The 22459-nt window shown below is 42.2% G+C and overlaps 1 protein-coding gene and 1 long non-coding RNA gene across 3 annotated transcripts in view; one reads left to right on the plus strand and one right to left on the minus strand.

The window, feature by feature from the left end:
• Nucleotides 1–13338, plus strand: part of LOC138749271 (uncharacterized) — a 225172-nt gene extending 211834 nt beyond the window's left edge. Inside the window, exons 3-4 of one of the 2 annotated variants that reach the window (XR_011348529.1) lie at nucleotides 3317–3479; nucleotides 13166–13338. This is a non-coding gene — a long non-coding RNA (uncharacterized lncRNA). Of the gene's footprint in view, nucleotides 1–3316; nucleotides 3610–13165 lie in introns of those variants that run through there. The other variant, XR_011348528.1, reaches the window with a different exon arrangement.
• Nucleotides 1–22459, minus strand: part of LOC138749270 (ras-like protein family member 10B) — a 271551-nt gene that overhangs the window by 200398 nt on the left and 48694 nt on the right. Inside the window, exon 2 of the mRNA XM_069910448.1 lies at nucleotides 13717–13841. Within this exon, the coding sequence (XP_069766549.1) occupies nucleotides 13717–13841 (125 nt within the window). The remainder of the gene's footprint in view (nucleotides 1–13716; nucleotides 13842–22459) is intronic.

Genomic DNA, 22459 nt, shown 5'->3' on the forward strand with positions numbered 1-22459 from the left:
CACTAACCAGGTATATCTGAGAGTTCCCAACCATACCCAGGTTGATATGAGAGTACCCAAGACTAACCAGTTATATATGAGAGTTTCCAACACTAACCAGTTATATATGAGAGTTTCCAACACTAACCAGGTGGATATGAGAGTTCCCAACACTAATCAGGTAGATATGAGAGTTCCCAACACTAGCCAAGAACATGTACTGTAGATAATCACAATGTTGGATTAATCGTGGTAACCTATGAAGAAAACCAGCGTCATGTCGTCTCAGCACCAATACCATTCATTTGATTACCTATAGTCTGTGAAAGCAAATTTTGCAGAATGAATCCCCTTGATGCAGTGCAGGTCTACTCTGCATGCTGATCAGGAGGAAACCTTTGATTGGATATTACACATGTACATGATGGGCATGCTCTCCAAATGAGTTTTGGGGAGGGAATTCAGAAATGGATTAAACTGCACATCCGTAGCGCAGTCTAAAGCAATGGGTTGAAAACAGATATCTTCCCATCAAGTCTGGAGTCAGCCAGAGTGGTCCACTTTCGCCAGTATTCATCATGTGCTGCATAGAGCCCTTTTCCCAATCCATCAGGAAGTATAAGTGCATAAGAGGAGTGATGCTGCCAGGCAGTGAATGCACTTGAGTCAAGACTTCCCAGTACCATGATGACGTCGCCGTCTTTTGTTCAGACACAAGATCGGTCCACAGACTGATCAGCAACCAATTTGAGTCGGCATCGGGTGCAAGGTTAAATCAGATCTAGAATTAGTCTGAGCGGTCCACCATTCCTTTCACAGTCAGATCTGACTGCCTGAAGATGTTAGGGATCTACTTTATAAACATATAATCTTTTACAACACCGAAACAGGCTAGTTTGCCCCTACTAGTCCATGCCAAACATTATCTCCCACCTGGTCCCATTGACCTGCATTTGGCCCATAACCTTCCACTCCTCTCCTGTCCATATACCTATCCAACCTTTCCTTGAATATTAGCATTGATCTTATTTCTACCATCTCTATCGGAAGTTCATTCCACACCCCCACCACCCTCTGTGTGAAGAAATTCCCCCTCATATTTCCCTTAAACATTTCTCCTTTTAATCTCAATCCATGCCTCTTGCTTGAATCTCCTCCACTCACAGCTGTAAAAGCCTGTCCTCATAATTTTGAATGCCTCTATCAAATCACCCCTCAACCTTATACGCTCTATGGAATTAATCCCAGCCTGGCCAAACTTTCCTTGTAACTCAAACCCTGAAACCCCAGCAACTTTCTCGTGAACCTCCTCTGCACTCTCTCTATTCTCTTTATATCCTTCCTGCAATTTGGCAACCAAAACTGCACACAATATTCCAAATTTGGCCTCACCAATTTCAACATAACATCCCAACCCCTGTATTCTATACACTGATTTATGAAAGCCAACATACTAAATGCCTTCTACACCACCCTATCCATATGTAATTCAACTTTTAGAGAATTATGTACCATGACCTCTAAATCCCTTTGTTCCACTGCATTTCTCAATTATCTACCATTTAACATGTATGACCTATTTTGATTAGTCCTACCAAAATGTAGCACCTCACATTTATCAGTATTAAACTCCATCTGCCATCTCTCAGCCCACTCTTCTAACTGCCGTATATCACCCTGTAATCTTCGATAATCTTCCTCAATGTCCACAACACCGCCAACTTTTGTATCATCTGCAAATTTGCTAATCCAATTTGCCACCCTATCATCTCGATTGTTAATATATATGACAAACAGGAGTGGACCCAGTACCGATCCCTGAGGACCTCACTCATCACCGGCCTCCCAATTCGACAAAGAATTTTCCATCACTACTCTCTGGCATCTCCCATCCAACCATTGCTGAATCCTCATTTCTTCCCATTTAGTGTTTGGAATCAATTTCACTACTTCATCATTGCTAATGCTTCTACCTTCCTTACTCACCTCTTATGGGGAACCATAGCCTTAGACAACATCCTCCACCTTCCCCTCATCAACCTTTTTAGTAACCTCCTCGAAAAACTCTATAAGATTTGTTAGACATGATCTATCACATACAAAACCATACTGACTACTTCGAATCAATCCCTGTTTTTCCAAATAGTTGTATATTCCATCTCTAAGGACACTTTCCATTAATTTACCCACCACCGACATCACAGTTACAGGCCTATAATTACCAGGTTTACTCTTGGATCCTTTTTTGAACAGTGGCCAGGGCATGCAATGAGAATTGGTTAGAGCGGATCACAAAAGTCAGCAGAAATTAGGTATGTAGGTGTGGCACTCCCTCTCAATTACAGGGAAGAACCAGGTCATCAAGTGCGAGATGCTTTCAGGACTGCTGTTGATGTGCCCCATCACCTGCATCTCCGCCCTGGCAGTTTAGACAAATTTAGACATACATACAGCATGGTAACAGGTCCTTTTGGCCCATGAGCCTGTAACTCCAAATTACACCCAAAAGACGTACACCCGCAGTATGCTTTTGAATGGTGGAAGGAAACCAGAGCCCCTGGGGAAAACTCACCCAGACATGGGGAGAATGTACAAACTCCTTAAAGGCAGCATGGGATTCGAACCCCAGTCCTATTGCTGGAGCTAAAACAGTGTTGGCCTGCCATACAAGCTAACCGTGCCATACAAGAACGGTTTTCCAGTTCACGTGGTGATCCAGGTTGGAAAGGGTCCGAATGGTTGCCATGTGCAAATCACCAGACAACAGGGGTAAAAGCGTACCCAATGTAGCCCTCATTCTGTGTGGGTGCACCAAGCTATGCATGGAGCCAAAGTACGAGAACACCAAGAGCTGAGATGTTGTGAAGGACGGGCCTGGCCCTGTTGCTCCACAATATCCCAGTCAACTGGACCTTTCCACACCACCTATTCTTCATGGAAAAGTTTATCAAGACCAACACCTTTGACCATAAGTCCTTCAGGCACTGATCACCACAGATTGTCTTGCAGAAACTGAGAGACTCAGTGGACTCTTTGGGGTGGTTCTCTGAGCAGACCATCCAAGTCACCTGGCGGAATACCTCATTGCCTGAGGTCACAAACAAGCACCAAAACCTGGCCTGGCTGACAGTGAGAGGAACCCTCTCTGATAGATCCTTCCTGTACAACCAAAAGGCCACCCACCCCACACATTGTCCTTGAGATGACTGCAGTGGGGAGGAGACAGTTAGCCACCTCTTTGCTGAATGCAGATTCGCTAAGAGTGGAGAAGGGTGCAGGGGACTTTGTCACGGTTCATCCACATCAGCAGCGTGACAGTCAACTTTCTGATCTACAGGCTGTTCCTGGGGACACACACACAGAGCCAGACATCGATGGCTCCTGGAAGACTATCAACTCGATGAAGACATGCTTTGGCTCCAAGAAGTTTGGTGTCTTGTAGAGAGTGACTCATCCACAAGGCACATATCATAATGGGATATTCTCACCTACCTGGATGAGTATGTATCTGCTAACTCCCAGCAAGTTTGAAATCATCCAAGTGCACTGTTTAATTATACTTTTCTCTTTAACACCATATCCTGTATGTTTGTCTTCCACGATAGTAAATCATGCACCTGTTTTATTGTATTGCTATGGTTTCATTCTTGCCTACCTGCTGTACTATGTAGAACAAAGCTTTTCATTCCATCTTTGTGTACATGACATGTAGTGAACTGGGAATTCCCTGCTGGTGTGATGGTCTAAGGACTGGCTCCTCCCCTGACTCCACCCCCACATATCCCGATATAAACCCTGGATTCCCACCAAAACCTGTTCAGCCCGAAGATCATTGTGTGTTATTCTTACTGAATAAAAGCATGTCGAACTCTTTCTGGTCTCGAGGGCCCTCAGTCAGACTACAATTTTATTCAGTAAACAAAAGGATGGAAGCCCTGTTGAAGCCCATGATGCTTGTCATCGACCCTCTGACCCCAGAGGCCTCAGAAGAGTTCACCTACTGGCTGGAGTGCTTCCAAATGTACCTGTTGGCCACACAAACAGTCTATTCAATGGATGAGCTCAACAGGTCAGTGCTTCTCTCTCACATCGCCCTAAAGGATTCCTGATCATCTTATGCGTCGGCCATTGAAAGGCTGAAGGCTTGATATATGAGGCCCCAGAATTTTGTCCTAGTGAGGACAATGAGGACAATGGAAGCAGCAGTCTGGTGAGACTATTAAATATTTTGTCCTCATCCTACAAGCACTAGTGAGGAACTGCAGGTATGAGGATGGCATGGCCTGAGAACAGGAAGATGAGCAGATCCAGGATGCTTTTGTCACTGGGGTAAGTACAAGTACATAAGGCAGCAGTTCCTGGAGCAAGGTCTGACAATGTACTGCTGGCTGAGTCACTGGAAATGGCCCAACTAGGAGCAGATAACTTGGAAGGCAGGGCAGCAAACTCCAGGAGAATCTGATTCCCGGAGCAGCTCCACACATTGCTTCAGCCCTGATGGCGCCAGCCTCCGGCACCAGGGGAAGCTTCTTCTATGGTTGGCAGCAGCACCCAAGAACTCAATGTCCTGCAAAAGACTCCATCTGCTCCAGTTCTGGTCAGAAGGGGCATTGGGTGAAGATCTGCTGTGTTGGGCTGAGAGGTTCAGCGTATGCACAACCCTCAACAGGCTGACTGAGGTGAGTTTGAAAGCCAAACCCATGATCTCCTGGTGCCAGTGTTGTATGCCGTGGTCTTCCTGCAGAGCCGCGCGGTGAGAGCAGCAACACGAGAAGCCCCAGCAGCCATCCTGGCACGTTTCGAACCTGGCACCATCTTCATCAGATGAGGAAGGATGGCAGCCATCTTGCTGTACTGTGTGATCTCCGCCATCTTGCCTGCACAAGGATCTGAAAGGGGGGAGTGACTCCAGCGAGGGGAATGATGGCATTTCCAGAGTCCTGGCAGCAATGGTGTAGGACCAGGAGGTACCATACCAACCTAACAATTCCATGATGAAAATGTGGGTTAACGGGCATAATTTTTTTTTTTTTAATTTTTTTTTCACACCATAAATCACATTAACCATGATACAAATTGAAGTGTTTAATTGAATCTGGCTCGACTAAGAGCTTCATACATGCAGAGACCGTCCAAACACTCAATCTTCAAGTGCATCCCTCTAATTATCGTACTTTTTTAGTGTCCCATACGCAGTCTGTAAATATTCATTTATCTTTGCAGATGGGGGATTTCTGTAGGTTCAGAATGTATGTACTTGAGAATTTATGTGCTCCGATTCTGTTGGGTCTTGACTTCTTGTGTCACTTTAAAAATGTGACCCTGGAGTATTCTGATCCTCTCCCTCCCATTACAGTTCAGAACAGAAGGCCCCAAAATTCTGTGATGCCATTTGCTGTCTCTCCACACTGAACGTAGATCCAGTTCAGTTTCTGAACCTGAGCATCGATTACAGACCAATGGCTACAAAAAGCAGGAGCTACAGTGAAGAGGACCAGGCATTCATCAAGCCTGAGACACAACGACTGTTTGAGGAGAACATTATCGAGCACAGGGGGCGTGGCAAGATGGCGTAGGGAGCGGACGTGCCTTCCCGGTCTCCCCCAGGCAGTTATATAAATACCCGTTTTAAGAATATTTCTTTTCTGTTAAAAGTCTTTGTTTTGTTTATCAATTGTTTTTAGTTTAAAATGGCAACAAAGATTAAGGAAAATAGAGTTCAAATACAGAACAAAACTACACTCTCCGACTTTGGAAGAAACTCGGCCTACTTGCCCAGACAGAACCATGGAGTCAAGGCTGGAATCTTCTTAAGAACGGAGCTCATTAATTGGACTGTCGGATAAGCTGGCCTTGGACACCCCTCTGAAAGATGGTGATGAATATTGATTTGAAATGTTTTATGAAGATAAATTGCAGTAATTGGCATTGGTTGCCCGTGAGTTTTAAAAATCCAGATAACATTAAAGTTTATTAGTGATTTTTTTTGGATGGAATATCGGAAGGATGAACTTATTATCTATAAATACAGAACAAAATTACATTCTTTGACTTTGGAAGAAATTTGACCTATTTGCCCAGACTGAGCCGGAGTTGGTGCTGGAATTTTCTCAAGAACAGAACTTATTAAAGTTGATTTCGGACTCCTTTTTGAAAGATGGCGACGAATGTTGATTTGAAATATTTGAAATATTTTCTGAAGATAAACATATATATATGGAACTCCTTGACCTGCAATAAGGTTTATCAGTGATTTTTTTTTTGGATGGAATATTGGAAGAGTGAATTTATTATCTGTGAGTATGCATACATTGCAAACAGATTTTAATAGTTTTGAAAAGGTTTTTTTTAAACTAAACAACAAGATCAGTTTAATATTGAGAAAATTGGAAAAAACGGAAACTTTATTAAATTTGGAAACTCAGTAGAAAGAAACTATGAACAAGATTGATGATTTATAAAATTAAAGTCGAAGGAGCAATGTCTAAGAAGAGTTAAAAATTTTGAATAAGTTTTTCTTGAAAATAAACAATAATTTCAACTTAACATTGAGAAGATTGACAAAGTGGAAAATTTGATATTAAATTGGGAAACATAGAAGAAAGAACTTATGAATAACATTGATGCTTTAGAAGATCAAGACTGAAGGAATTATGTTCAAGAAAATTTTAAAAGATTTGAAAAAACTTTTTTTGAAAGTAAGCTACAAATTCAACTTGAGACTGAGAAGAATGGAAGATTCGGTGTTGAACTGGGATGTTCAGAGGTGTTTTAATTCAGTGGATGAAATTCAGGAAGACTTGAAAAAAAAATTTTTTTAAAAAGCTTTTATTGATTGTAAACACTCAGTGTTGGGAGGGTGGAAAGGGTGCAAAATTTAATATCAAGTTTGGATTTTCAAAAAAAAGAGTTTATGAATAAGATTGATTAAATTGATGGACCGGGGTTTTATCGATATAAGAAATGATGATTTTTCGGTTTATACGTGTATTTTCTCTGCCTGGTGGGGGGGGAGGGAGTGGTACTTCTGCTCCCAAAAGTCATAGGCCACTTGTGGTTTATACCATACCCATTTGGGTTTTTGGGAATTAACCACCTCAAGGTGGTTTCCTAAGGGGTTAGGGGAGGTGGGGGGGGGGTAAAAATTTGAAAATTATTTAGTATCTATTATGTAATATTATACTAAGTCAATTTGAAATGAATGTATGGAGATACTATAAATAAATTTCAAAAACATTATCGAGCACAGGACCAGTCCATGGAGAGCTCATGTGGTTGTGGTAAAGGGGGAAGAAAAGTCCAGGCTAGTAATTGACAGTATCCAAACCATTAATCATTTTACACTCCTGGACGCATACCCCATCCCCGTATTTTGGACATGGTGAACGAAATTGCGCAGTACATTTATTCAACCATCAACCACCAGTTGCCAATCCATTCTGAGGACCGTCATTACACTGCTTTTGAGGCTAACAGAGTTTCGGAGGGTTCCATTTGGTATCACAAATGGGGTCTCAATCTTCCAGAGACAGATGGACTGAATGGTGGAAGAATTTAAGTTTAGGGGAGCGTGGCAAGATGGCGTAGAGATCAGACGTGTAATCCCTGCCCTCTCCGGTCAGACTTTTAAATGCCCATGTTTTAACCCTTTATTTTTAATTTAAAAACTTAAATTTTTAGTTTGATATTTTGGTGAGCCATTATGGCTACTAATGTAAAAAAACTAAGTTTCAGTTACAAAAGAAAATACAGTTTCAAAGTGCAGAAGAATTGGGGCCTAAACAACCCGTTTTCAGCTATTCCCAAGCTTCAACGATCGCCGGTGGGGACAAAAGCAAAGGTAACAGTTACTCACCAGTCTCAAGATGGCGCTGGTTCGACCCGTTCTGCGGAGGAAGGAGCACGCTCCTGAGATGTTGGGCACAAGCCTGGAGGCTTGCTACAAAGAACTCTCCCATTGGAAGAGACGGGAGCGCGGAGGAAGAAGATTCTGATGGTAGACACGCAGTCTGCAGTGACTATGCGCTTGGGTGGAACTGTTAATTATGGAGAACTCCGTAATTTTATTAAAAAATGGTCTGCGGGGGGACCCTCTGAGGAAGTTAGGGGATCATCGTTGGGTGTCCAAACTCACAGTAAAACAACTAGAATGCTACCTTTTGAAGAGCAACAAGAAGAAGACTTACCTTACTCTACTGCTGTACAGGAAATGGAAGAAGAGCTGGAAGAAAGTGAGTTACAAATTATGGAACCGGATCCTGTAACTCAAACTGCACTTCAGCTTGTCAACATGATGTTTGAAGGTATTGCTTCCTATTTGGATAGTTCAAATGAATACTGATATAATTTCAGACTTAAATGTGGTTAAGGCAGAAGTTAAAGAAAACCGGGAAACCTTTAAAAGATTTGAAGCTTCTCTTTCTGAATGTAAACAACAGGTACAATCCAATACAGAAACAATAGTAAAGGTGGAAAATTCAGTTAAATATTTAGGAGCCCAGGAAAAAGAGTTAATTTTAAAAATGGACTATTTGGAAAATCAAAGCAGAAGAAATAATGTGAAAATTGTGGGTTTGCCAGAAGGTATAGAAGGTCAAGATCCCATCAAATTTTTTAAAAATTGGATTCCCCAGATGTTGGGGAAAGTGTCCTTTCCTGACGGACTGGTATTGGAAAGAGCACATAGAGCTTTAAGAAGACCACCTTCAGCCGTCAAGAGCTGTGATAGTTCGTTGTTTGAATTGTTTGGATAGAGAGACAATTCTTTGACTTGAAGTTCAAGATGCAAGACAAAGGCAAACTCCAATGATGAATCAGAATAGTAGAGTTTTCTTCTACCCTGATTTGAGTCAAGATATTATCCGACACCGACATGAATTTAATCCAGTTAAAGATGTTTTATGGCGTAAAGGTTACAAATTTGCTTTTCGTTATCCTGCTCTGTTGAAATTGTTTTATGGAAATTATCAGTTTCAATTTTTTGAGAGTGAGCATAGGGAATGGTTTTTGCTAATTGGTTACCAGATGTCAGAGGTCAAAGAAAGAGTCCACCATTATCTCCTAAAAGAAAATCTGATTGACTTGGAAATGGACAAAATGGCAGAAATGGAAAGAACGGGAATGGAAAGAGTTCATCTACTCTTTAAATGAGTTCACCATCTGGACTGGAATCTCAAGGCTGATTTTTTTTGTAGTATGTTAATATTTCTGACGAGCTGGCTGGGGAGGAGGGGATTGCACTAATTTCTTTGTTAGTCATCACTCCCCAGTGGGTAATCCACACCCAGTTTTTTTAGGGAGTTACAACCTTCTGGTATTTTTTTTTGTTGTTTTATTCTCTCTTATTAACTAATATTATTTTTATTTGAAGGGCCTATATATTTCAATTTGAGGGTTCTATATATAATTTTTTTTTCTTTGCCTTTTTTTTCTTTGTTATTATTAATTTTGTGACTTTTTGGTATTTAGCAATTGTATTAGATATGTCGAATTTGAAATTTTCTACCTTAAATGTTCAGGGAGTAAATGATTTGACAAAATGTAAGCGAGTTTGGCTTACATCAAAAAGATGAAGATTGATATTGCTTTTTTACAGGAGATGCATTTGAATGAAAAAGATTACATTGGAAATCTTTTTGAGATTCTATAAGACGTTGGTGCGGCCTAATTTGGAGTTCTGTGTGCAGTTCTGGTCGCCTAATTATAGGAAGGATATAAACAGAGTGGAGAGAGTGCAGAGAAGGTTTACCAGAATGTTACCTGGGTTTAAGCATCTAGAGTATAGGGAGAGATTGGACAGATTAGGTCTTTATTCTTTGGAGCGTAGAAGGTTGAGAGGGGATTTGATAGAAGTATTTAAGATTATGAAAGGGATAGACAGAGTGGATGTGGATAGACTATTTCCGTTAAGAGGAGGAAAGATTAAAACAAGAGGACATGAGTTAAGAATTAAGGGGCAGAGGTTTAGAGGTAACATGAGGGGGAACTTCTTTACTCAGAGAGTGGTAGCCGTGTGGAATGATCTTCCGGAAGAAATAGTGGCGGCGGAGTCAATTGTATTATTTAAGAAAAGGTTGGACAGGTATATGGATGAGAAGAAGATGGAGGGTTATGGGCATTGTGCAGGGAGGTGGGACTAGAAAGGGGTGTTTGGTTCGGTGCGGACTAGAAGGGCCTAATGGCCTGTTTCCGTGCTGTAATTGTTATGTTATGTTATGTTATGTATAAAAAAACTTGGGGGATTGTTTTAAAGAAGGTCAATTTTTGTCATTTAGTCAAATGAGGGAAGATTTTGGTATTAATGAGAATTCTTTATTTGTTTATTATCAACTTCGATCTCTAGTAAAACAAATATTTGGTAGAAACATGATTTTACCTAAATTAACTAAATTTGAATCTTTTCTTGTCATTGCATCAAAGAAGGGATATATTTTATTGATGTATCAAATATTACAGGAAAGTTTGGAAAAAAAAGGATGGAATAGATCTAAGATTAAATGGGAATGGGATATCAACCTTAGTTTTTCTGAGGATGACTGGTTAGATATCTGTCATGATTGTGTTACTAGATTGATAAATATTCGTTATGTAATGGTTAATTACATTTTTTTACATCAATTGTATTTAACACCTGAAAAGTTTTTAAAAAATGGTTTTAGTGGATCAGATTCTTGTTTTAGGTGTGGTAATTAGGTTGGAATTTTTTAATGCTGTTTGGTTATGTGTACATATACAAATTTTTTGGAAAGCAATTCAACTGTTTTTGGACCATTTGTATAAGCTCAAAATACCTCTGGATCTGACAATATTTTTGTTGGGTGAGTTGAATCCTTTGAAAGATTTAGGATTAGATAAATTTCAGATTGCTTTTGTGTATTTACCTTTATCTGTTGCAAAAAATGTATAGCAAGTACATGCAAAAATGCTAATGTGATTGATATTAATAGATGGTATAATGAGATGAAAACTTGTTTAGTAATGGAAAAAAATTACGTATGCTTTACATGATAATTATTCTTTTTGTAAAATATCTTTATATTTAGAATATTTACATTTAGATTTACCTTGATTAGATTTTAGTAAATATATTTCAGTGTTTTTTCTTTTTCTTTGGCTCTCCTAAAGAGAGTAGGTTGAGAGGGGGAGGGGGGTTCTTTTTTTTTCTTTTTTCTTTTCTTTTTTTTTATATATATATATAAAGAAAAAATTTTATCATTCATAATATGTATTTTTCTTATTGTATGCAATAACTTTGTTGAATGAATAAATAAAGTTATGAAAAAAAAATTTAATTTGAAGGCCATTTTCCCCTACCTCAACAACTTTACCATTTGTGGCCACTCTCTGGAGGACCATGACGCCAACCTCCAGAATTTCCTCCATGCAGCTGAGGCCTGGAACCTCACTTACAAAACCAGTAAGTGTGTGTTCAGGGCTATCTTGGGCTACGTGGTGGAAAATGGCATCATTGGCCCCGACCCTGACAGGATGTGCCCCCTATTAGAACTCCCAATCCCGAGGACTATGAAAACTTTGAGGAGGTGCCAGGGCTTCTTCTCATATTATGTCCAGTAGGTTTCTCAATATACAGACAAGGTTTGTATCCGCTTGAAAACCACTGACAGCTAAAGCTCAAACTGCTTTCAACTATGTCCAAAGCCACATTGTAAAGTCTACCATGCTTGGTGGACGAGAATGTACCTTTCCAGGTGGAAAATGACACCTCAGACATAGCCCTGACTGCAACTCTTAATCAGGCAGGCAGGCAAGTTGCATTTTTTCCAGGACCCTACCAGGCCACAAGCTTCGGAATCCATCAGGGGAGAAAGAGGCCCAATCCATTGTGGAGGCCATCAGGCACTGGAGGCACTACCTGGTGGGCAGGAAATTCACACTCCTCATGGACCACTGATCGATGGCTTTTATGTTCAACAGCACAAAACAAGGCAAAATTAAAAATGATGAAATTGCTTGCTGGAGGATCGAACTATGACTACAACTACAACATAGTCTACTGACCTAGTTCCCTCAATGAGCCTCCAGATACCCTGTCCAGAGGAAGCTGTGCCTCTGCATGATGAGCTCTGCCACCCAGGCATCACTCGAATTGCTCATTTTGTCAAGGCATGCAATTTCCCCTACTCGATTGAGGATGTCAGGGAAATGACCAGGTTCTGCCAGGTCTATGCTGAATGCAAATTGCACCTCTACCACCCCAGCAAAGCGCACCTGATAAAGGCATCCCGGCCCTTCGAATGACAGTGTCACTTTCAAGGGACCCCTCCTTTCCATGAAGGGAATGTGTACTTTCTCAAAGTCATTGACGAGTACTCTTGTCTCCCGTTCATCATTCCCGGCCTGGACACGTTCACACCTTCTGTTATTAGAGCCCTAGACTCCATTTTCACCCTGTTCGGGTATCCCAGGTATATGCATAGTGACTGCACTCCCATTTCTGAGCGAGGAGCTATGTCAGTTCCTACTGGTAAGGGGAATTGCGTCCAGCAGGACAACCAGCTGCAACCCGCAGAGCGACGGACAGGTTGAGAAGGAGAACACTACAGTTTGGAAGGCTGGAAAATTGGTTCTCCGGTCCAAAGGACTTACATACTCACACTGGCAGGATGTCCTACCCCTGGCGCTCCACTCCATTAGGTCGCTACTTTGCACTGTAACCAATGCGACTCCTCACAAGCTGATGTTTTCTTTCAAGAGAAAGCCAATGTCAGGGACCACCCTCCTGCTTTGGCTTACAGCCCCAGGTCCAGTGCTGCTCCAAAAGCACATGAGGAAGAGCAACTCTGACCCCTGGTCGAGAAAGTGCACCTACTCCATGCCAACCCCACATGCCTACGTGGCATACCCGGATGGCAGGGAGGATACTGTCTCGATCAGAGACCTGGCACCCATTGGAACGGAGGGTCCATCACCTCAAGGGAGCCAGAATCTACCCAGGATTCCCTGGGGAACACCAAGGGGCTCAGATGAGACATCTCAGGAAGGGGCTCCAGCCATCCCTCAACCAGAGCTGGACCACCCACCCCCTGAAGTCCTGGAACCACAGGAGGATCAGGAAGTCTGGAGCCTACGGTGCTCGGCCCACATCTCCAGACCTTCTGACACGTTGAATTGCAAATAATGTAAAAAAAATTCTATGACTATACTATGTTCTCTTTTTCACCTGCAGGCTTCATTCTGAAGAAAGGGGTGAATGTAGTGAACTGGGAATTCACTATTGATGTGATGTTTTAAAGATGGGCACCTCCCCTGACTCTGCCCCCACATATCCTGATATAAACCCAGTTCAGTCCAAAGACCATTGTGTATTATTCTTACTGAATAAAAGCGTGTTGAACTCTCTGTGGTCTTGAGTGCTGTCAGTTGCATTACATGACAATAATCAATTCAATTCAATTCATTTCAAATGAGCTCATCCCACCATTGCCAGGGTACAATGGTTGCAGTGTGTACTACCTGTGAAATCTATGCTCTCCTTGCCTCTCCAAACCACACCAGGAACAACAAGGGGAGGAACAACTTCACCAATGCTCCGACTTCCCTTGCCTGTCATTTGTTCATTGTCATGAAGTTTAAACCCTGGAACTTTCTCTCCACCAGCACACCCTCCACCAAAAACCGACCTTGCAGTGTTCTACTGATCCCAAAATTGAATTCATCTTAAAAAATATGTCCAGGTGAAATGAACAATGACTTCATTTCCCTTGGAAATTCTCTTACCTTGTGTCTAATATTTGTTGTCGGATTGTCTTGATGTATTCAAAACTATCAAAGCAGCAGATGTCATACACCAGTACATAGGCATGAGCGCTCCGTAATCCCCGGCAGCAGGTGTCCGCCCACTCCTGGAATCAATGAGAAAACCAGAATTAAGCTCAGTTTCTCAACTGTCCAGCGACATAAACATCCTTAATGATTCAAGTGGAATCTGGCATACAGTGGTAGCCAAGGGAATGGTTTACTTGAAAGAACGTACAACCAACATCCCACTCTTGGATGGAGGTGACTGGTCTAATTCCTCTGGTCATATAGAATCCAAATGTGTTCCAAACAGACAAGCAGGTTGTAAGGACTTTACTTGGTGGTGGAGCTGGGCCAGGTGGTCTCTTCACCCCTGCCTGTACAGTGTATTGCAGCACCAACACCAGTTAAGATTTACCTGCCTCTCTCTGGTCAGGAGCATTGCTGGGAAAGAATGGATGATACAACGTGAAGGTTAAGGCTCCAACAATGGTGGTGGAAGTTTACGCTGCTCACAGTTTATTTTTGCACGACCAATTCATGGTAATTCTGCCACGCCTGCAGGAAAAAGGGGTCTTAGGGTTATACGTGATGTCATGTATGTACTCTGAATGATGAAACAGTGTACAAACCTAAACAAGGTTGGGAAAAAGATTTAAAAATACAAATAAAGAATGAAACATAGGAGAAACTATGCACAGGAACCATGAAGAACACAATAAATATCTGATTTCTATGATACAATATAATTCGCTACATAGATTATACGTGACACCACAAACATTTTTTAAAAATGGAATCCAACAATGTCAGACAGATTTTCCATTGTAAACAAGAAATTAGAACAATATTTTGCACAATTTGGACATGTACAAAAGTTTTTTTTTAATTGGAAAGATTTAAACAAAATTACAAACAATAAGATAGCAAAAGATCCAGAAATCCTCCTGTTAAACAACATAAAAGACAAAGAATTAGGCATAAAATTAGACAAAACTCAAAAAAGATTTATTATGATTGCGCTCGCAGCAGCAAAATAAATGCATAATGACAACTTGGAAAACAGAAACAACCTTAAAAATACAACAATGGTACATAGAAATGAACAAGTGATTTCCATTAGAAAAGATTACCTACAATCTAAAAGATAAATACACTTTATTTGAACAAATTTGGAAACCATACATAGAGTATACTAGAAACCACCAATTTCAAACCTCCACCTCTTAAAATAATAAATGACAAATATACAAACAAACAAAAAATGTATGCACTCTGAAATCTGAAAATTTAAAGAAGACATGTCCATGTCTAAAGCTGCTCTGCCAATGTTCCCCGAGCACAGAGACTGAAGATGTCAGTGGCAGCTGCCTTGCCTCAATGCATGGACGGTGTCAGGGAGTCTACAAACAGCGCCATTCACCTTATTGCAATTAATGCATTACCACTTGCCCCCAATCCATCAGTCAGATAGTTTTTCTGCCATTCACATTTCACGAGTAGCATAGTACCCATCTGGTGGGTTCAAACTTACCAAACCTGCTGATCATCATACAGATGCTCAAGCTGGAAATACTGCGCATGAAGTCTTCAACTCTCATCCGACCTCATACTCCACCTGGACTGACTCTAAACTTAACCATCTTATTACTTTGCTGCCACTTTCCACCCTGCCCACAGGTTCTATTTTTGCCTTAATCTCAAATGAGAAGCATAAAACAATGATCTACTACAAGCCTTCCACAGATATCCTAATACATCCTTCCTCTCTGCCTCCAACAAGGACTCCATCCATTCTTTCTGTTTTCCCCCTCTCTGTTGTATGGAATCACAGACGTCTTCCTTATTCCTGAACTGTAGCTTTCCCTCCACCATAGCTAACAAGAGCTCTTGTTTGCACCCTTTCTCTTTCCAGCATTCATCCCCATTCCACCTGGACAGAGCAAGGGTATAACTCCCCTGGCCTCACCTTCCTGACCACTGGTCCCCACAGTCAATGGATCATTCTTTTCATTTTTCATCACAGAACAATTCTTCCCCTCCCCTTTGTGCTTTCTTTGTTCTATCTCATCAACCACTCTCCTTCCTATGCCACTTTCCCCTCTATCCACAGGAAATGCCACCCCTGTTCCTGCACCTCATCCCTTCCCACTATCCAGGCAGTCCTTTCAGGTGAAGCAATGATTCACTTTACTTCACTGAGCCATCACCCAATCTGTATTTAGCTTCTCCAAAGTAGTGGAGACCACTTTGTGATACACAGATTGGGTGATGGCTCAGTGCATCAATATAGGGTGACCCTGACATTGCTGATGAATGTCTCTTTAATTTTCTATTCCCTCCCCCCCCCCCCCCCCCCCACTTTGTGTGCTTGTGTGGCCTCCTGACTGTAATAATGAAGCCCAATGCAAATTTGAGGAACAACATCTCAGCTTTCATCTGGCCACATCAATATTGAGTCCTCCAACCTCAGGTCAACTACGGTCCATCAGACCACATGGTGTCAGCTCAACTCTACTCTCCCCGTAATCACCTAGATCTATCGGATCTCACCACTTTTGCATTCCAAGCTAGCCCTCCCTCTCTAGCTATTCTCATTAACCTGTTGTCTGGACCTCATTTACAGTTTATCGCCATGGAAACCCCTTCACTCCCTTTCTCCTACTTCTCCCTCTGCCAGAATCAGCAGTTTGATTTTAACCTGGTCTGATTCCAAAGCTCCTGCCCCTCTCTGGGAGTCCAGCCCTGCCTGTTCCTTACTCAAGGAAAACAGCACAGGATGATCAAGAAGACGTCAATCAAATTAGAAAGGTCATTGTTGGATCCTTCTCCATAAATGAGGATGTTAGGAAAAGTGACTCCACATAAATCCTCGTTGTTACAAGATCATACCAGCAACCACAAAGAAGGCCTATCACAGGGGTAAAGATGAACAATTACTTTATTAATAAAAATTCACCTTCACACTTTAATTCAAAATCCCCCCTTTACCCTAACCCTAACCCTAATGCCCACTGGTTACTATGCAAATTTCTATAACAGTGTAAAACTAATAAATTCCCCAGCCTAAATATAACATATGTAATTAATGTCTAAGTTATATTTCCAACCATCCCACAGAAAAACTTAGACACAAAACACACAAGAAACACAAAACCTCGATCTCAACCAAAGCAAAGATCATAAACAAAATTCAGTCTGTTTGGTAAACTGAAGCCAAGAGATGTTTGAGAGAAAGAGAGAGAGAGAGGGAGAGAAAGAGAGAGAGAGAGAGAGAGAGAACAAAATTCAAAGTTGTCTAGTGTTGTTTGCAGAGAGAGGAACCACTGGCTTGGTCCGGATCCTTATGGCTGCCTTTGGAATGTTCATCCTTTTTTGAAATCCCAACATTCTAAACTGTCTTCCAGACCATGAATCATGCTCCGGGCCTCCTTCCACTCCACAGCACCACTCAGTGGTGGTTTATTGTCCAAGTCCAGAAATTTTTAGATCATTTTCTGCACATGCTCACTCTGTCTCCCACTTTCTCAGCAGTCCACCTTCAACTTGACTCTCTAAGGCAAACTGTCACTTTTTAACATAAAACCACACAACACAGGCCAATACACAACACAGAACTCTGTAATACCATGTAAAGAGACTGAGGAAAAGAGATGCTCAAGTGTGCAGCAAATGGAGGCAGAAGGGATTTTAGTTTAAATTGGAATTGTGTTTGGCGCAGACCTTGAATGGCCTGTTCCTGTACTGTTCCATATCCTATGCTAATTTCAGTTTAAGTATATGCCTATCAAAATAGGTTTTAAAATGGGATCCCATGATCTTCCTCTGGGGCTTCTAGTTTCCCACTGTAAATCGCCCACAGTGGGAGAATGTGATGGGGATGTGGGGAGAATAAAATGAGTTTAGGGTGGAGTTGGTCTGAATGGGCACTTGATGAAGGGCAGGGACTCCATTTCTCTCTCACAGCCTTCAGCTTAGACACTGCCTTCCACAACATGCAGCAGGGAGTTAGATGCACATCATATATTCAGTTGATTTGGGTTGAGCCACGTCCCATCTTTCATAGCTTAGAAATGGTCAACTTTGTATATTTCTGAATCAAGACACAAGCCAGTATTAGAATCAACACATTGTGATCAATGTAAGAATGATGGTAATGGTACTTGATGGTTGGCAGGGCCTGTTTCTCTCCTGTATGACCCCATGGAAGTATAGGTATACACAATTTGAAGGTAAATACTGGCAAGTAATATCATAATGCTGCGGACTGCTGGCAACTCAAGGTGAGGAACCCAGGAAGGCTGCAGACTGCTGGAGATTAACTCGAAACTGGCTGAAGGGGTACGAGTTATCAGATCTGAGAAGTGAGGGGGTGGTGAAGGCGCTGAGGGGTTCGGATCTGGAGCTCGGGCTGCTGACATTTTGGACTTTACTCTGTGCCACTGAGGAGGCTGCGGAAGCACTGGAGGCAAATCCACGGGCACTCGGTGACTCTGGGAGGAATTCTCCTTCACTTCTCTTTCTCTCTCTGACTGTAAGAGTTGGTTCAGGCAATTTCTACCAATGGTGAATCTGTCTACTTCACAGCAGGCAAAAGGCAATTTCATGTACTATAACACTGTTTTATTACAATGACAATAAACTGAATCTTGAATCTTGAATGACCTCCGTCATGCTGGTCATGTTCCCATTTTCTGCTACCCAAAGTCTGCCACCTCTAGCTTCAGCAGTTTTTTCTCCCCAACAACTATCGGACATTTGAACCTCCCTGTATCATTATGGCACATTATGACTCTATTGAACCAACTCATCATGAAAAAATATGACACCTTAAGTCAGTCTCCTAAAACTGAGTCATCTAAATCCAGTGCCAACTGCTGATGGTAAATCATTCTGATTTACACTGACAAATTTATTTAACCTTTTAACATCCATGAAGAAGAATTAAGAGCATAGAGTAATCCAGAAACCTTAGGCATGTGTCCACATGTTGCTGGCTCAGATCCAAGGTTGGTATAGATGGGGAAGACTAGGGCTATCAGCCTTTATTGGGGATCTACAGGGAGGAGTTACAGGGTTGGAGGTGGGATCAGCTGGTCCAGTGGCTTTATCCACTACTGCTATAGCCGGCTCCTGTGGGATGATGACCTGTATGGTGGGCTGAATGTACAGGATCTGAACTGTGTTGGTCTGAACCAGAATGTGTATTTCCTCAACATTGTTGACGAATACTCATGATTCCTGTTCACCATCTCCTGTCCAGATATGACTACAACCACTGTCATTAAGTCCCTGCATAACCTTTTCACGTTCTTTAGATACCCAAATTACATTCACAGTGACCGGGGGTCCTCATTTATGAGTGAAGAGTTGCGCGAATACCTGCTGGCCAAAGATATAGCCACAAGCAGGACCACCAGCTCTAATCCCTGAGGGAATGGTCAGGTGGAAAGAGAGAACAGCACCATTTGGAGAGCATCTGGAACTCAAGTCAAAAAGCTGCCCATCTCCCAATGGCAAGAGGTCCGACCAGAGGCACTCCACGCCACCAGGTCCCTCCTCTGTACAGCAAAAAATGTGACCCCTCATGAAACATTTTTTCCTTCCCCGGGAGGTCAGCATTGGGAACAATGCTACTGGTCTGGCTGATGATACTAGGGCCTGTACTACTCCAGAGACACACCTAAACCCACAAAGCAGACTCCCTGGTCGAGGAGCTCCACCTCCTCCATGTGAATCCCCAGTATGCCTATGTGCAGTACCAGGATGGGCGGAGCTACACTGTCTCTGTCCAGGACCTGGCTTATGCAGGGGCCCCCACAACTGAGGCGCTCACTGAACCGACCACGGTCGATCAACCAGCAACGCCCCCCCATGATTAGCAGAGACACAGTCAAGGATCCAACCCCACCATTGGCACCAACTGCACCACCCGAACACCAACTCACAACCCCCCCACCCAGAACCAGCCCCAAGTGATTATGTTCAGCCATCTGAATCGCAGCCCATCACACAGAGTACTCCCCAGGAGCCTTCAGCAACACCACAGCCACAGTGTTGGACAGCTCGACAGATGAACAGCTGAACCAGCAAATAGGCTCTGAATGGACTCTTGACACTTCACCCTGCCCATTTGAAATGAAGGGGTGAATGTGGTAGAACACTGTAATATAGTCATTGTACTGGTAGGCCCTCCCCCAATACTATAATTCCTCCCCCTCCAGGATCCCTAATAAAGGCAGTGAAGTCCAATCCCCATCCCTCAGTACTGCCTTGGAATCGGGCCAACAGCATGTAAGATCTGACTATGTTTAAATGATTAAAGCCTGTTAACCTTGACTTCTAGCCTGTCGGGTCTAATTGATAGTACCACATAGATGTCATAGAAATGTTAAAAATTTACAACATTGAAAGAAAACAGTCAGCCCATTATGTCAGAGAGACACAAGAATGATCTAATCCCGCATTCCAGCGCTAGGACCAGGGCCCTGCAGACCATAGCTCAATGATGCACTTTGTAAATATAAAGACCCAGATACCCAGGTTCAAAGAAAGCTTCCTCAGACAATTTTTCCTTCGAATATTTTTCTCCAAAGAAAATGAAACCTTCTTTGATGGTTTCTGATAGCTGAGAGTATTTACAGATTGGCCTTCAGTTACTGGAGACAGGGACTCACTAATTCATGGCAGTTTCCCAGCCTTGCTAACTGGACACAAATCATAGAGTGTTATTTGACCTCCCCAATGATGGTGCTTAATTAAAATAAGAATCCTTTGCATTGCAGGTTACAGGAGGTAAATTATTCTCTGAAAAATGTTGTAAAGCTAAAAATGGCCCATTGACTCCAGCCTTTTCATTGCTCAAATGTGACCAGAGGTAAAACAAAAATGTTCATCCAAGGCAACAAAGAAAGGAATTTATATTATTTGAATCATGTGATTACCTGGATGCTGAGAAGTTACACACTTGCATCTTGGCAGCACAGTTGGCGTAACGGTTAGAGCAGCACTGTTACAGCATCAGCGATCGATACCGGGGTTCGAATCCCACGCTGTCTGTAAGGAGTTTGTACATTCTCCCCGTGACTGCATGGGATTTCCCCAGGGGCCCCAGTTTCCTTCAGAATGTACCAGGGATTCCTCTGTTACTGCATTTTGGTACACATGACAATAAATTAGGGCAGAACAGTTGGTGCCACACCATTACAGTGCCAGGGATTGGGACCAGGGATTGAATCCCGTGCTGTCTGTAAAGTGTTAGTACATTCTCCCCATGTCTATGTGGGTTTTCCACAGAGGCTCCGGTTCCCTCCCACCATTCTAAATGTACAGGGGGTTGTCAGTTAACTGGGTGTAAATTGGGCAGCATGGGCTCATGGGCCAAAATGACCTGTTACCGTGCTGTATGTCAAAAAATATTTTTTAAATCTAAAAAAAAATTAAATTTAAAATAAACTTGAACTTGAATATTATGGCATAGAGAGGGGAGGGCATTGCAGTGTTTGTTCTCAACAACTAAAATGAACTTCCTAAATTGAATATTTCGGTTACAGGAACAGATCAAAAAGTTGGGCATCCTGGAGTATGTGACTTATTCATTCACTCCCCAAGGGCTTTCTATCATCTCAAGAAACAAAATTGATGGAAAACTCTTCAGTTGCTGGACCATCTTCTGCTGCAGTTACACCCAGGAGACTTGACATCACCTCGCTTTTAAAACCATCACATGTTCCATCAACACAATGAATCCAAATGATCCTGAGCTCCCTCTCTCACTCTCTCTTTCTCTCTCTCTCTCTCTCTCTCTCTCATTTTCTCTCTCTCTCTCTCTCTCTCTCTCTCTCTCTCTCTCTCTCTCTCAACGATGGAAACTTGCTAGCCTTGATGGGTTTTATTCCTCTTTAAACAACTGATGATTCACAGGTCAGTCTTGAAGTTACACAATTTGTAATATATCAGATTTATTTGCAGCTAAACTTTGCTGAAGTATTTTTCATAGACTCTTTCTGTCCAATGAAAGATTCAAGAAGAAAAGCATAACTTGAGCATCATCTGATGGTTAATCTGATGCGCTTTACCATGTAACTCTGCATTAAATGTGTGGGGGAAGGGGAAGGAGTACTATGGAGACCCTCACCCCTCACTGCCCCCTTGACCTGCACTAACATCATGTCCACACCCATCATCCATCTGGTTGCTCATTTGCTTGTGGGCGTGAATCTGTTGGAGCCCAACCCATCTCCTCATCTCAGCCTTAGCCTGCAGCACAGCAGCCATGTGGCAGCATTGAATTTTGCAGCCTTAGGCACCACAGCAGTGGAATCACAAGCAAAAAAACCATTGATCACCCATCGCAGCCAGAGCGCAGGTCATTGATGTGAAGATATCCAGCTGTGCTTAAAATATTTATCCCGGGGGAGCATTGTGTATGTTGAATGTTTATTGGTTTTGGAAGGGGGTGGAAAGGGGGGAGGGAAGGTAGGGGGGGAAAAAAAGGGAGAAAATGCCACTGTGTATATTTAAGAGGGAAATGTTTGTATGTATTTTGGTTGATATGGTTCACAGTGTGAAAAATAAAAAAATAATTAAAAAAAGAACATACCAGGGATTGTAGGTCAATTGAGCATACTTGGGCAGCATGTGCTCAAGGAATGAAATGGCCTGTTACTGTACTGTATGTCGAAACCTAAAAATCTAATATTACAGTGAGATAAAGTCAATA

The sequence above is a fragment of the Narcine bancroftii genome, chromosome 14 (genome assembly GCF_036971445.1).
Source record: "Narcine bancroftii isolate sNarBan1 chromosome 14, sNarBan1.hap1, whole genome shotgun sequence".
NCBI classification, from domain to species: Eukaryota; Metazoa; Chordata; class Chondrichthyes; order Torpediniformes; family Narcinidae; genus Narcine; species Narcine bancroftii.